Here is a 14,530-nt window from a genome sequence, read left to right as displayed (position 1 = left end):
GCTGGGGGAGGGAGACCACAGTGGAGGCAGAGACGGACTCTGAGCTGGCTGGGGGGATGGGGCAGGGCCAGGATTGTGGGGGGGCTGTCCTGGGCTCCTCATTTCTCTTGCTTTCAGAGTCATCGTTGGGAGGGATGGGGCATAGATCGAATCCAGGCCACTTCCTTGGGGAGAACAGGACCCAGAGGAGCCCGCCCAGGAGACTCATTCATTCATGCACGAAGGATTTATTAAGCATCTACTGTGTGCCAGGCTGGCACTGGGTTACAGCAGTGGGTAAACAGGTGCCATCCAGCCAGAAATGATATTCAAGGAGAAAGCACAGTAAAGCCATCTTGCTGCTGGAAATATCTGAAGAAGTCCACACTGATGGCAAATGGCCACCATCATGAGCCTTGATTACCCTCTAGTCACCCCAGTCACTCCCCTGAACCCCCTGGGCCTCACTTGGCACAGCAGGGCTCCAGGACCCTCCCCCAGAACCCTGTCAGATTGTTGGCTGCCCACGCAGGTTAAATGTGTGGCTGTCACTGAGCCTCTGCCCTGGGACCACAGAGTCAATGGGGGCACAGACATTAAAGGAAATACACAAATAAGTATATAACTTGAAAAGGTAATGAGGGCAATAAGGAAAAGAAATGCCAGACGAAGGGCCAGGGCCCTGGTTTAGGTGGGAGTGGTGCAGTCAGGGCTCTCTGGGGAAGTGACCTTTAAGGTGAGACCTGGAGAAGGAACAGGGTTTAGCCAGGTAGGGGTGAGAAGGCAGCATTCCGGGTGTCTCCACGGAGGCTTGCAGCCTGGGCATCCTATGTTCTGAGGGGTGCCCACACTGGGGTGGAGGCAGTGGGGTTTCTCCTGCATGTCATACAAAGAGCGCTGGACTAAGTCTGTAGACTTTGTGCTCAGGCCCAGCTCTGCCAGAGAACTGTGTGGCCTCAGGCTAGTCACACCCTCTGTGGGCCTCAGTTTCCTCATCTGTCCAAAGGGAGGCCCCTTCAGGCCACAAGCCCTCCCTCCCCAAGCCTGAGGATTTGAGGAGTCCAGCAAGTTCTGTTCAAATGCCACTTTTCGGGATGCCCCTGATGACTGAAAGGCATCCAGGGCATGGGGGAGGGGGCCAGAGAGCTCGAGCTGAGAGCTCCAGACATCCCATCCCCTTCTCTGAGTTATTAAGAGCCACCCGGAAGCAGACACAAAGAGAATTGTCCTGAGCTAGAGTCAGCCCCCAGCCCCCAGCTGAGAACAATCAGAGAGGAAAACCAAGGCCATTTGTCCAACACGGAGTGCGGCAGTGACGGCGGCTGGGAAAATGCCGAGTATTTCTCAGCTAAAATTAGCCACCTACTAAACCTTTACATCAAGGGCAACCTGAAGTCTCTATTGTTTTGAACTTGGAATCCCAGAGGACTTGGGGGCAGGGCTTCTCAGGAGAAGCAAATGACCATCCCCTCTCCCAGGGGCTGGGCTAGCCAACACCAAGCCAGTCCTTGAGCCACAGGGGTGCCCATTAAGGTACCAGGGGACAAACGGACAGACAGGGAGGGAGTCTAGCTGCCCAAGGTCACCAAGCATTGGTGGCTGACACAGCTTCTGGTTGCCCCATTTGAGACATTCTTCCTTCGCCAGTGATATTGATGTACTCTGAGCTAAATGGGTGCCAGGGAATGGGGAATGTTGAACTAGAAGGAATTGCTGGAAATATAAGAAAATAACTCTTTATCCTTTCCAGAGGAAGCAGTCAGAGTGGGCATCCCTATTTGCTAATGGTGGACAGTTCCTGCCCGTGGGGTGGCAAACCTGGCTTAGAATCTTTCCTCTGCCACTTAGTAACTGTCTGACTTTGCACTTTAGATAAACAATAGAGATGGCTATTGATACCAACCTCATAGGATTGCTGCAACAATTAAATGAAATAATGTAGAAGATATAGGTATTAGCAATAATAATAAAAAAAACAAGAATGCCGCTTTTATTCATTAAGTCTTTTGAACATGCCCAGCACTCCTAAGCTCATTGCGTGTATTAACGTGTCTAATCCATGCTAGAAATACTATTACCCCATTCTGCAGAGAAGGAAATGGAGGCCCAGAGAGGCGAATTTGCAGGACCACAGGTGATGGCCATCATTTACTGTTATTGCCACACAACAGGTCCTGATTCTGGCTCAGATAGCTAAAGCCTGGCACCATGCTGCTGTGTAATTCCTTCAGCTCCTTTTGAAAAGTCTCCAGCTGAATCATAGAAGTGTTAAGGAAAAGGAAGCTGACATATGTTAAGCACCATTATGTGCACTAAGCGTTTGATATTTCTGTTGGGAGGCAAGAGAGCATAGAGCCGTGTGTGGACTGGCAGCAGCACCTAGACATTTCTTAGAAATGTCTCTTGCCCACCCCACGCCGACTGAATCAGAACCTGGGGGCAGGAGCCTGGGTTTTAGCAAGCACTCCAGGTGGTCCTGGTGCAGGCCGTGGTTTGAGTACCACTGGCACCAAGGTTAAAGAGGATGGGCTTGGCTGAGCGCCATGGCTCATACCTGTAATCCCAGCATTTTGGGAAGCCGAAATGGGAGGATTGCTGGAGCCCAGGAGTTTGAGACCAGCCTAGGCAACATACTGAGACCCCTGTCTCTATTTAAAAAAAAAAAAAAAAAAAGATTATGGGCTTAGAGTCAAAGAGACCCAGATTCAAATGCTGACAACCCTGCTCTGTGACATTAGGCAAGTAACTTAATCTCCCTGTGCCTGCAAACTGGGGCTAATGATAAGAATACCTACCAGAAAGAGTTGTTGGGAGGGTTCAGTTAGATAATTATTCCAAGTACTTGGCGCAGAACCTGAGAGCTAGTTAGCACTGTAAATGGTAGCTGTTAACTCGTTACCTGAATTACCTGCTAGCGCTGAAGAGGTACTAAAGGGAAAGGTGGATCTTTGTGGCCAGGGAAGCCGTTTAATCCCAGCTGGGCTGAAGCTTCCCCTCTAGGGCAACCTGGCGGGACTGGGGGCCCGGGTAACAAAGGTAACCCTTGCAGGGTGAGGGCATCAGGGGTGTCTGGGATGGACATTTCCTCCCCACCTGGCCTGCCCTGTCTAGCAGGGGCTCCCTGTCTTCCCTGAGCTTATGATGCCAACCAAAGAGACGCGTGAACTAAGAACTTTTCTCTGCCGCTTTCTCAGGGAAACTAGCTCTGAGAATGACAGTCTGGTGATGTGGCGATCCCCAGACCCTGGGCTCATAGGGGCCTCGGCTGCATGCTGTGGCCTGGCAGCTTCCAGGAACAAGTCTTTGCTCTCTTCCCCTCCACCCGTGTGTTTTCAGTGGCAATTGGAGGCCTCAGGGGAGCCGTGCGCTCCTCTTCCTCCCTAAGGAGAGGCTCTGGGCCAGCCGGGCAGCAAGCACAGTGGACGGGCCCCACCTTCCCTGTGCTTCCACTGCTTGGTAAGGGCTTGCCCAGCCTCTGGGAGCCCCAGGCTCTTGGTGAGGCACCCCACCCCGACTGCTGGCTGTCCCCAGGTCCCCCATGCTGGCCACATGCCTTAGTGTGATGCCACACTTTCTTTCACACCTCTGGCCTCTAGCTATCTCTGTGAGGTGGGAACGGTGATGGTGCACCTATTCTACAGAGAAACAAACCGAGGTCCCAGGAGCTAAGACTAGGGCCCAGAGTCACCCACTGAACGGGTGGCCCAAAAGTGTTCTGGTATTTCCTGTCACTGGGCCGTGCTTGTATCCTTTCTTTTTTCACCCCTACCTCATACTTCCTTATCCCCCCCTCAAGAAATCCCTAGAAGGGAACTGACAAACTTAGTGCCTGACATGTACCAGGCTCATTTCATGAGATCCTGCAGCTGTGAGGGGAACCAGGCTCAGAGGCAGGGAGTGGTTCCCCCAGCGAATGGGGGAAGGATGGGATTGAAGCAGGTCCCACGCACTCCAGAGCGCCTTCTCCTTGGCTAACCTCCTGCAGGTTTCGGGCTTTTTGCTTCCCTTCACCCTCCCCGCATCCTGGTGCCCCTCCTGGAGGAGCCCTCTCATGGTGTCCTCAGCTGGATGCCTGCCCTCTGGCCCTTGCACCCTTCCTCTGCTGCTCACTCAGAGGACATGGGGAGCAGGCCGAGCCCTGAGCCAAGGCGGCCCGGCAATTACATCAGCAGCTGCAAACAAGCAGGCGGGAGCAGGGACAGGCGTCCCTCGGGGCTGGAGATGGCACTCCATCCGCCCCACACGAGTCTGTTTCATTCCCTCCTTCTAGCTTGCATCAGCCCTTTTGCAGCTCTGTGTCATCACAGAGTGGGCCAAGGCAGCAGCTGGGAGGCTGGGGCAGGGGTGGAGGCGAGGTGTGGGGCTCGCCGAGGCCCTGGCAGCCTGAAAGGTCCACTCACTGTTTCTTCCTGAGAATGGAGTACAATAGCCCCCCTTACTCGAGGTCTCCCTGTCCACAGTTTCAGTTACCCATGGCCAACTGCGACACCAAAATATTAAATAGAACATTCCAGAAATCAGCAGTTCACATGTTTTAAATTGTGTGCAATTCTGAGTAGCATGATGGAATCTCCCACTATCTCACTCCATCCTGCCCAGGATGTGAACCATCCCTTTGTCCAGGGTGTCCACACCGTATACACCACCCGTCCCTTAGTCATTCAGTGGCTGTCTCCATTATCAGATCGAAAAAAAAAATAGTCTATCTACAGCTTGGTACTATTCAAGTTTTCACGCATCCACGGGGAGTCTTGGAACGTATCCCCCACAGATACGGGGACTCTTGTAATAGAAATTAGCTAGTGCATAGGGCTGCCCAGCTGGCAAAATATTTTTGTACTTCTGACTTTGGTGTTTCCAACAGCCCTGTCAGTCAAAGCAAGTAAAAGTGGTCCCATTTCTCAGAAAGGAAAATTGAGGCCCAGAGGGAAGTGGCCGCCCCAGGGTTGTCTCGTGAGTCACTGACAGCACCAACGCATTTCGCCTCAAGAAACGCATGGGATTATAAGAGCCTGGAGATTGAAAAATCCCTATAGTCATCAAATTGGAAGTAGTTAAAGCCTGCTTCCTAGAGAGAGTCAGCTGGTTCCTTGGCCGAGGAGGAGACAGCTACTGAAAGAGCTATGGATTGATTTCTGCACTGATGGTGGGTGGGCAGGCAAAGGGACCATTACATGGCTATGGGGGTAGGCTGGATGCAGACTGGGCGCTGGTCTAAGAAGTCTCCATGTCTGGGTTCTTAACCCTGAAACTTTGCTGTGAGCTTCCCACTGGTGGAACTGAAGCTTGGTTATTGCTCTCTGAGCCTCACCACAGGCATGGTCAAGAGGAGGCCCCCAGGAAGTGTTTGATGAATGAGTGAATGAATGAATGAATGGGAGTGAGTGCTTGCTCACCATCTGCCTCCCTCGAAGTGCATCTGTGCAGCCACACAGGCCTTCCCCTTGGCCAGTGCCACCTGTCTCCCCATATCTCACCAGCTGACAACTCAGCTGCTCACCCAAACCCAGGGCCGGGGTCTTTCCCAGCACTGGGACCAGAGAGGCAAACACAGGAACCATGGCCTACATGCCAGGATGCCCACATTCCAGTCCTGGCTTGGCCTCCTAGCTGCTGTGTGACCTGAGGCAAATTACTACCCCTCTGAGGTCCCCAGGATGTTCCCGGGACTCTGAGTCTACAAGGCCTGCTCTCCCTGGGGCCCATGGAATCTGAGCCCCAGTCCTGCCTTGGGAATGGAGGCCAGAGATGGCTGCCTTCCTCCCTCACCCCTGGGGACTGAGCAGGAATCCAAGTGGCTTCCACATTCAGAAAAATCCAAGGGGAAGCCCCTACCCAGTTCCAAGGACCCCTTCTATTCACCCCCTACTGCCAGGCGCTCTCAGGGGCTCTTTCTCCCTCTCCTCGTGGCACCATCTCTACCTCTGCTTATCTCACCCATTTGCCCTCCCCTTCTCATGCCCATTTCACAGATCGGCAAAGGCCAGAGTCTGGCCACCCGTTTTTCTCTGGCCCTTCTGTGACTTCCTTTATGCCAGTGTGATGCCAAGATAGGAGTGACGCTGCAGCCACAGACTGTTTGTTTGCCCTTGCACAAGTCATTGCCCCTCTCTGGCCTCAGGGTCCCCAGCTGGAGGGGAAGGGTCCCCAGCTGGAGGTGAAGGGTCCCCAGCTGGAGGTGAAGGGTCCCCGACTGGAGGTGAAGGGCTTGGATGCAGTTTTGAGGGCCCCATAGCCCAGGGTCTGAGCTGCCTCCTGGTGGTGGTGCTGACAGCAGGCAGCAGGCAAGGACTGCAGCAGTTTTTCCACTTGGAAATGTGTTTGGCAGTTGCCTCCCCTTTGCAAGGAAGGGTTGTTTGGTTCTAGAGCGTGGCGCTGAGGGAGACAGGGAAATTTTTGTGCCCTGGGTGCTCTAAGAACAGCCTTAACCCTGGGCTTTCAGGGCGGCATGGGGATGTAAGCACTGTCCTGTCTGGCCTTGTCCGGGCAGCCCCCAGACCCAAGACTGTACCAAGGCGTTTTGGGCTTTTCTGGGAGAAAGTGACAGGACACTGGGCATCTTCCTGCCCAGAACCCAAACACACAGCCAACTTGACGGCATTGCCAGGCTCACTCCCCGTGCCAGCTCTGCGTCCTTCAGCTCCTCCAGCAACCTGAAACGCGTGGCAGGAGCAGGCAGCCCAGCTGGCCCTCACCCGTCTGGCACGTGTGACCATGCTGGGGCTGGAGGGGGAGATGGAGAGAGATGCCCGGCGTGTTCTGCTTATGATTCAAAAGTCCTCAGTCAACAGCCTTTAAGGGAAAGCACAGGATATGCAACTTACATGGTGAGACCAGATTTAGGTAACTAAATATTCATGCATCTAAAAAAGTCAGAGAGGATCAACATCCAGTGTAACTCAGCTGGGGTGGGAATGGGGCGGCTTTTATTTTCATCTTTATTTTTTTTCTAGATTGTTTACAATGAGGCTACTACCTTTGTAATCAGAATAAACCCAAAAATCTGTTTTCAATTAAAAAAAAGGAGTTTAGAAAAATGAAGTCCACCCCCCCCAACTTCTCCTTTCCTGGGAGTCTGGTGCGCAGTTTCTCTTTCTGGCTCTGCTGCTCAGGTGCTGTGTGATCTGAAGCCAGACCACACCCTCTCTGGTCTCTATCCTTGAGGGCAGTGATTAGATGGTCTGTGAAGTTCCATCAGTTAGTGGAGTCCTGCAGCATGGAATTTCCGAAGGGATGGGCTCCTGTAGCCCAGGTCAGCCCTTCTACCCGCTCCTGCTGCCCAAACCCCCTCTGACTGCTCCCTCCCCCTCCACTTGCCACCCCAGTGCTTGTCCTGTGTCCCCAGTGGGCCCATCTACACCGCAAACAAGATTCCCAGGCCCTCGAGGAACTTGCCTTCCAGAAAGGCAAGTTCTTTTCTGTCCAGAAACAGACAGCAAGCTAACAAACACATACACAAAGAAGGTCATTCCAGAGGGAGGCGAGCCTGCCAAGAGAAAAAAAGGCATTGGGGAGATAGCACAGGGAGGAAAGAGGATGGTGCATTTTCACTGGGTGGTCAGGGAAGGCCTCACTGGAGAGGTGGCATTTGAGTCGGGATCTCAATGACAAAGAGTCAGCCAAGAGAATATGTGTGTGTGGGAGGGGTTGGGGGAGGCACTCCAAAAGAAGAGACCAGCAGAGGCGCTGAGGCTGGAACAAGCAAGGCATGTCTCGGGGAAACACGCCTGGTGGGGCTTGGAGCACAGTGAAAGATAGGTGAGTTGGCCGGGCGCAGTGGCTCACGCCTTTAATCCCAGCACTTTGGGAAGCCGAGGCAGGTGGATCACCTGAGGTCAGGAGTTCGAGACCAGCCTGGGCAACATGGTGAAACCCCATCTCTACTAAAAACACAAAAATTAGCTGGGCGTGGTGGTATGTGCCTGTAATCTCAGATACTTGGGAGGCTGAAGCAGGAGAACCTGGGAGGCGGAGGTTGCAGTGAGCTGAGATCATGCTGCTGCACTCCAGCCTGGGTGACAGAGTGAGACTCTGCAGAAGGAAGGGAGGGAGGGAGGAAGGAAGGGAGGGTGGGAGTCAGGGAGGGAGGGAGGGAAGATTGGTGAGTCCATGAAGTTGGAGGGTTCTGGGTAGCTTAGGACTTTCTCCAGGGGCACAGAGAAGCCGCAGGAGGCTGTACACCACTAGAGGGCAGGGTTTCTCTCTTATGAGATCACTCTGGTGTTAAGAGGAAAGTGGATTTTAGGGGCAAAAGGAAAGGTAGGGAGCCCAGAGAGAGGAAGGGTCCAAGACCTGGGCTTGGAGACTGCAGCGGGTGGTGGGGGCGGTCGTGCAGTGTGAGGCACATCTTTCAGGTTCATCTGGCAGCACCAGGTCCCTCCAGCAGCACGGACTGGAAGTGGAGTAAAGGAAAGGGAGCCACCAGGCACCCTCCCCAGATGGGACCCGAACAACTGGGTGCTTGGCGGAGTCTCAGATGGCAGCTCAAACTCACCCCATGCCAACCCTGGGTCAGGGAGAGGTGACCTATAAAATAGCAGGTCTGAGTCACAGGTGGGGAGCCTGCCATTGCCTTAGGGGGACAGCAGCATTAACATAGGCCCACCCTGAGAAAGGCGCTGCAGTCCCAGCCTGGGTGGGGCTCTCAGGGTGTCCCCGGAGACAGCTGTGGATGTAACCTGGCTGGGCATGTGTGGGCCAGTTGGTGGGAGCGTGTGTGTCTGAGGGGGCTCGCCACCTGTCACTGAGTTGGGGGCCAGGCTGGCCCCAGGCCTTAACCCTGGATCTCAGTTTGGGAGGGGCAGGTCCACAGAGCAAGGGAAGCCAAGTGCTGGAGTCAGGAAGCTGAGACCCCGTCCCCTCCAGCAAGCTAGCGAGCTCCTGAGAGGACAGAACAATAGCTGCCCCTGCTGGGTTTTGGTGGCTGTGACCTCGAACACGCCCTTTCACTCCTCTGCCTCATTTTCGCATCTGTAAAATGGAACAGCTTCGCAGGGTCATTGTGTTGACAATAGTGTGCACTGTTTCGTTGGAACACACAGGATTTCAAGTGTCAGGTGCTGGAGTATGCTTATTATCTGCAGGAGCATGGATGAGAGGGCTTTGAGCTCCTTGTCTGGGAAAAGTAGGGGAAACAGAATATCCCCTCCTCAGGGCCCAGGCCTCCATCACAGTGACCCCATCAGACCTGAAACTTGGAAAAGGAACCAAAAATTAGCTCCAAGACTGAGCCAAAGGAACCCAAAGCCAGAGGAAGGATCTGGAGGGAGGGCCTTGGGGGTGGGAGTCAGGGTGGCCAGTGACCCAGTGACTCTAGTGCCCTTTCCAGCTCTGTAAGCAGTGTGGCCCCCATAGCCAGGCCCGGGCTCATCCCAGCACTGCACCTGCCCTGGGGCCTCGACCCCAGCCTCCCATCCACTTCTTCACCTGCCCCACGGTCCTTCAAGGGAGACGTTTCACAGGAGCAGATGGACACCCGCTTCAGGATGCAGGCCCCTGCCCCAGCTGGTCACCTTGGCGAAGCCGCTTCCTGTGACAGCAGAGGAAGTGATGTCAGGGCACAGATGGGTGCAGAGGGTGTGGGAAAAGGGCTGCGTGAGGAGCCACCTTTGTTAGGAATGACTCGGTGTCCCCCGAGCCCGCCAGCCCCCATTTGTCATCGGTAACGGCCATTGTGACTGCCTCCGAGGGGGGCCCCTGCCTGAACCCCACAGCCACAAGGAGCCAGGGCCAGATGGAGGAAGGGCTTTGTGTCCAGGGAGGGGTCCTTCCGTGTGAGGTTGTGTGTTTTTAAAACATAATAATAAATGGGCTCCTCTCCCCCAACTCTCCCCACTCCCCACTGAGCACATCAGCCACGCAGTGAATGGGAGAGATTTTCCATGCAGTGGGAGGTCAAGTCTGGGGAGAATTAGCCGGTGTCCAGGGGCTAGAGAAAGACTGTGATTGCTGATGATAAATGTGCCCAGCGTGGGGCGTTTCTCTGTCCTCACCTCCCGCCTGACTCCTTCTCCCCTCCCCGTCCTGAGCCAGTCAGCCGTGGAGACACACAGCCCTGCATGGCTACAGATGCCCACCCCTGGTGGTAAGCCTGGGGGTCCCAGGCCTGCAGACAAAAGCCAGCGGTGGGGGTTTACAAGGCCTTCCCTACCAGACCACAGCAGCCTCCCTCTGAGGTCTCCACCCTGGGCAACAGGGCTGACCGGAAGTGGACCCGGCTGAGATGGATAGCAGGAATTTCCATCCCAGGCATGGGAATCACAGAGCCCAAGCCTTCACCCACAACCCTGCCATGGCTGTGCTGTCCTTCTGGGCCCCCTCTCCCTCCTCAGTCCTGAATGAGCAACTGGGCTCTGGTCCAGCTTGGCTGTTAATTTGCTGTGTGGTGTTGCATTAGTCACTTCCCCTCTCTGAGCCGGTAGAATGCGGGGCTCCAAGGGCTCCAGGCTCTCTGAACGTTGACTTTCTGTGTCTGGTCTACTTGGGCTCAGATGGTGCCAGGCCAAGGAAACAGTCTGGGGTTTCTGACCTCCCACACACAGTTCAGCTAGAGAACAGCTCCTGCCTGCTGCCACTCCCAGGCACATGCGCTGCCTGTTTGTTTGTTTGTTTGTTTGTTTTGAGATGGAGTCTTGCTCCATCACCCAGGCTGGAATGCAGTGGTGAGATCTCGCTCACTGCAACTTCCACCTCCCAGGTTTAAGCAATTCTTGTGCCTCAGCCCCCCCGAGTAGCTGGGATTACAGGCATCCGCCACCACACCCAGCTAATTTTTGTATTTTTAGTAGAGACAGGCTTTCGCCATGTTGTCCAGGCTTGTCTCGAACTCCTGACCTCAGGTGATCTGCCCGCCTTGGCCTTCCAAAGTGCTGGGATTACAGGCGTGAGCCACCGCGCCCGGCCCACAGTGCTTGTTAAGAAAGATATTTGCATCTGTTTTCTCAGTTGACCTTTCACAGCAATACCCCAAAGTTGACAGAGCAGGAACTACTAGTCACTTCTTTATCGATGGGGAAACTGAGGCTCTGAGAGGTCAAACAACCTCCCAAGGTCTCACAGTGCAGGGTGAGGCTTGGAACCAGGACTGCTGGCTCTTGGGTCAGCCTGGGCCCAGGCTCAGAGTCATGGTAAGGGCCACAGCACTCCTCTGGCTTCCCCTAGGGATAGTGACAATCTCCGTCTCAGGAATGTTGGAGCCGCCCCTCCTCTGAGAAGACCCTCTGAGAGGTACAGTGTCTTTACATTTGTCCTGAAGTCATTCCTTCGCCTCCTGGGCCCTCACTCCTGCTCATCCAGGTGGGTCACATTCTGACACCTCTTATACAAGCCTGTGTCTCCACAGCAGGCGCTGCACAGGCCCAGCCCCTGGGAAGAAGCCTACAGACGGGCACAGGGCCTGCTGTCCGACAAGCTCCACTCCACTCCCAGACGGGTGCCCTGTCGCCCATGGGGGACACCAGGAAGAGCATAGTGTGTTCCCTGCCCTCCAGGAGCAGCCACCAAAACTGCAAAGGAGCCTTTGAGCTGTCTGACTCAAAACAGACTTGCTAGAAGCGGGAAGGTGCCCTCTAGACCCTAGCCTAGTCACCTCACCCTCCTGCATTTTAAATGGGTGGGTGACATGAGGAACTTGTCGATAAGGAAGCCAGCATGGAGGTGAGGGGTGCAAAACTGTGTCTTCTAGAGAATATTTGGATAAGACAGACTGGGGGACCAGGCTGCAACCTCCAGACTGGGAAGTGCACTGTTTAGTTAGAAGTGTGCTGTTTAGTTAGTTTAGAAGTTAGAATTCTAGGCTGGGTGCGGTGGCTCATGCCTGTAATCCCAGCACTTTGGGAGGCCGAGGCAGTTAGATCATGAGATCAGGAGTTCAAGTCCAGCCTGGCCAAGATAGTGAAACCCCGTCTCTACTAAAAATACAAAAATTAGCCAGTTGTGGTGGCAGGTGCCTGTAATCCCAGCCACTCAGGAGGCTGAGGCAGAGAGTTGCTTGAACCCGGGAGGCAGAGGTTGCAGTGAGCCGAGATTGCACCACTGCACTCCAGCTGGGCCACAGAGCGAGACTCTGTCTCAAAAAAAAAATAGAAATTAGAAGTCTAGCGATGGCTGGAATCTCAAATTGCAGCTGTGAGTAAGGAAGGCTTTTCTAACTATTAGGTCTGTCCAAAGAAGAACCTGGCTGAGAAAAGCAGTGATGAATTCCCCATCCCCACAGGTATGTGAGTCAAGGTTGGCTGAGGAGTTGATGGGAGACGTTGGATGAGATGGCCCTTTAAGTAACTTCTATAGAGACCTCATATGGGCAGGTAAAGGCAAATTAGAGGTGAGAGTTTGAATGGCACCCCTCGGAGGTCCCATCCAGAGGTGCTGGTGGTCATTTTGATCTAAGGCCTGGGATGGGTGGGCTGGAGCATGGTTAGGCGAGCCCAACAGTAAGTGTTTCCTCCTCCTCCTTCCCCGGGTTCTACCCACGCTCTGCTTTAGGACCACTGTATAGCAATGGCAAGGAAAGTGACCCTAATTTAAGCAAATTTGCTTTCCGAAGAAAAAAATTTACTCAACAGGACATTTTCACACATGAACAGATTCCCCATAAGGGATCTTTAAACCTCCAAGTGTTAGAAGCAGAGGAGGGCTTGAGAGACTGACTTGGCCAACCTCCTCATTTTACAGATGGAAACTCCAGGGCCTGGGAGAGAACGGCCACACGGCAATGCCAGTCCCCAGCTGGGTTGCAAACCCAGGGCCTCTGCCTCCAGCAATCTTTCCTGTCCTTCATTTGACTGTCTTGTCATTACATCTGTGCAGGGATGTGTCTTCTTTCATAGCTTCTTGGCGGGATATCTGGACCATTCTTGGATGCAGCTTTAAAGGCAGGCTGCACTTTTGCAATTTAGGCCCAAACGAGTTCTACTATTAGGAAAAAACACTTTATGTGGGAATTTTCCTGCCAGCAGGAAACCCAGATCCGGCCTGGCTGAGGCAAGGACTTCTAGGGGAGCCTGTCTTAGATGTGGTTCCTCTGTAGAGATGGAGCAGCAGAAAGTCCTGCAGAGAGGCCAGGGAGGCAGGGCTGAGAGACATGGCTCAAGCCTTGCTTCCTGCCATCGACCAGGTGACCCTTCATGTCCCTTGTTGCCCCACGTTTTCATTTGTAAAATGGGAAGAATTGCAAGGAGTAGCACATAGTAGACCTAAATGCCCATTTCCAGTTCAGCAGAGCTCGGAAGACAGATTCTGGTATCAGATTACCTGAATTTGCCCCCTAGCGGTGCCACTTACTAGCTTTATAGCTCTATGCCAGTCACTTAAACACTTTTGGTCTCAGTTTCCTCATTTGCACTGTGGGGATAATAATCATATCCAACTCATAGGCCTGTGGTTCCCAAACTATGTGCCAAGTTATCCCAGGGTTCATCAGCACGCTCACAGGGGAGCTGTGGGATATTTTTAATGTGGGAGACATGGTAATACTAGATAGCTGTCAGACACTGCACTAACAAGTAGCTCCAGGTAGCCCACAGTTTCAGTGTCATATCACTCTGTTTTCCTTTATTTGGCACCATATCTTTGCAAAGCTGGGATTGTGGCACTTGAATAACCCATGACAAACAGTAAGAGCAGTGGCATCCACTTGGATTCCAAAGTTTGAGAAGTTGTGCAGTGCCCGACAGGTGCACACATCCCCATTCGTAAGTCTTTGTGGCTATTAGGAATGGGATAAAAATATATTTTTTCTTTCAATTTATCCTAAGATTTTAGGATATAAATATTTACAAAGCTGTTCGGATCTAATTACCTAATACAATCCTGTTAGGGACTTCTTTTTGGCCTTGGGATAGCTTAAAAAAAATTACTGAGGCGCTAAAAATCAAAACGTTTGCACATCTCTGTCTAGGGTTATTGTGGAGCTCATTGAGTTCATATGAACCACCCTCTGAGCAGCGCCCGGCAGGGTAAGCATCCAGGAACCCCGAGACCCCATTATTCTCCCACCCAGCTGGTATCCGTGCAGCCTGGCCATAGGTCGCTCTCATCTAGCCCACCTTTCAAGGCTTCCTCAGTCACTGGGGCCCAAGCCAGGGCCAAGGAGAAGTGAGGGCTCTGCACAGGCCCTGGCATGCCCAGTACTGACTCTCTTACTTTTTTTCGTCGTTGTTGTTTTGGAAACAGAGTCTCACTTTGTCGCCCAGGCTGGAGTGCAGTGGTGCGATCTCCACTCACTGCAACCTCCGCCTCTCAGGTTCAAGCAGTTCTCCCACCTCAGCCTCCCGAGTAGCTGGGATTACAGGTGCACACCACCATGCCCGGCTAATTTTTGTATTTTTAGTAGAGATGGGGTTCCGCCACGTTGGCCTGGCTGGTCTCGAGTTCCTGAGCTCAGGCAGTCCACCCACCTTGGCCTCCCAAAATGCTGGGATTACAGACGTGAGCCACTGCGCCCGGCCTACTTCCTTACTGAAGTTGCATTCACTGTGCACCTTCTGTGTGCTGGCCAGCAGTGTCCACTCATGGTCCCTCCAGGCAGGAACCTCAGGTGGGCCTCTCATTC

General features: G+C 53.5%; 1 protein-coding gene across 4 annotated transcripts in view; it reads left to right on the top strand.

Annotated features, from left to right (window-relative positions):
* The window catches only part of UNC5B (unc-5 netrin receptor B), a 90,182-nt gene that overhangs the window by 49,485 nt on the left and 26,167 nt on the right, over positions 1-14,530 (top strand). Inside the window, exons 1-3 of one of the 4 annotated variants that reach the window (XM_054436002.2) lie at positions 11,140-11,205; positions 11,324-11,634; positions 12,136-12,193. The exons of 2 other annotated variants lie outside the window; for them this stretch is intronic. In XM_054436002.2, coding sequence (XP_054291977.1) covers positions 11,629-11,634; positions 12,136-12,193 — 64 coding nt within the window. In that variant the 5' untranslated portion in view covers positions 11,140-11,205; positions 11,324-11,628. Of the gene's footprint in view, positions 1-11,139; positions 11,206-11,320; positions 11,635-12,135; positions 12,194-14,530 lie in introns of those variants that run through there. One more of the 4 variants, XM_063669911.1, reaches the window with a different exon arrangement.

Source organism: Pongo pygmaeus, chromosome 8, assembly GCF_028885625.2.
Source record: "Pongo pygmaeus isolate AG05252 chromosome 8, NHGRI_mPonPyg2-v2.0_pri, whole genome shotgun sequence".
In the NCBI taxonomy this organism is placed as follows: Eukaryota; Metazoa; Chordata; class Mammalia; order Primates; family Hominidae; genus Pongo; species Pongo pygmaeus.
Note: the sequence above shows the minus strand (reverse complement) of the source record. Positions and strands in the feature narration are given on the sequence as shown.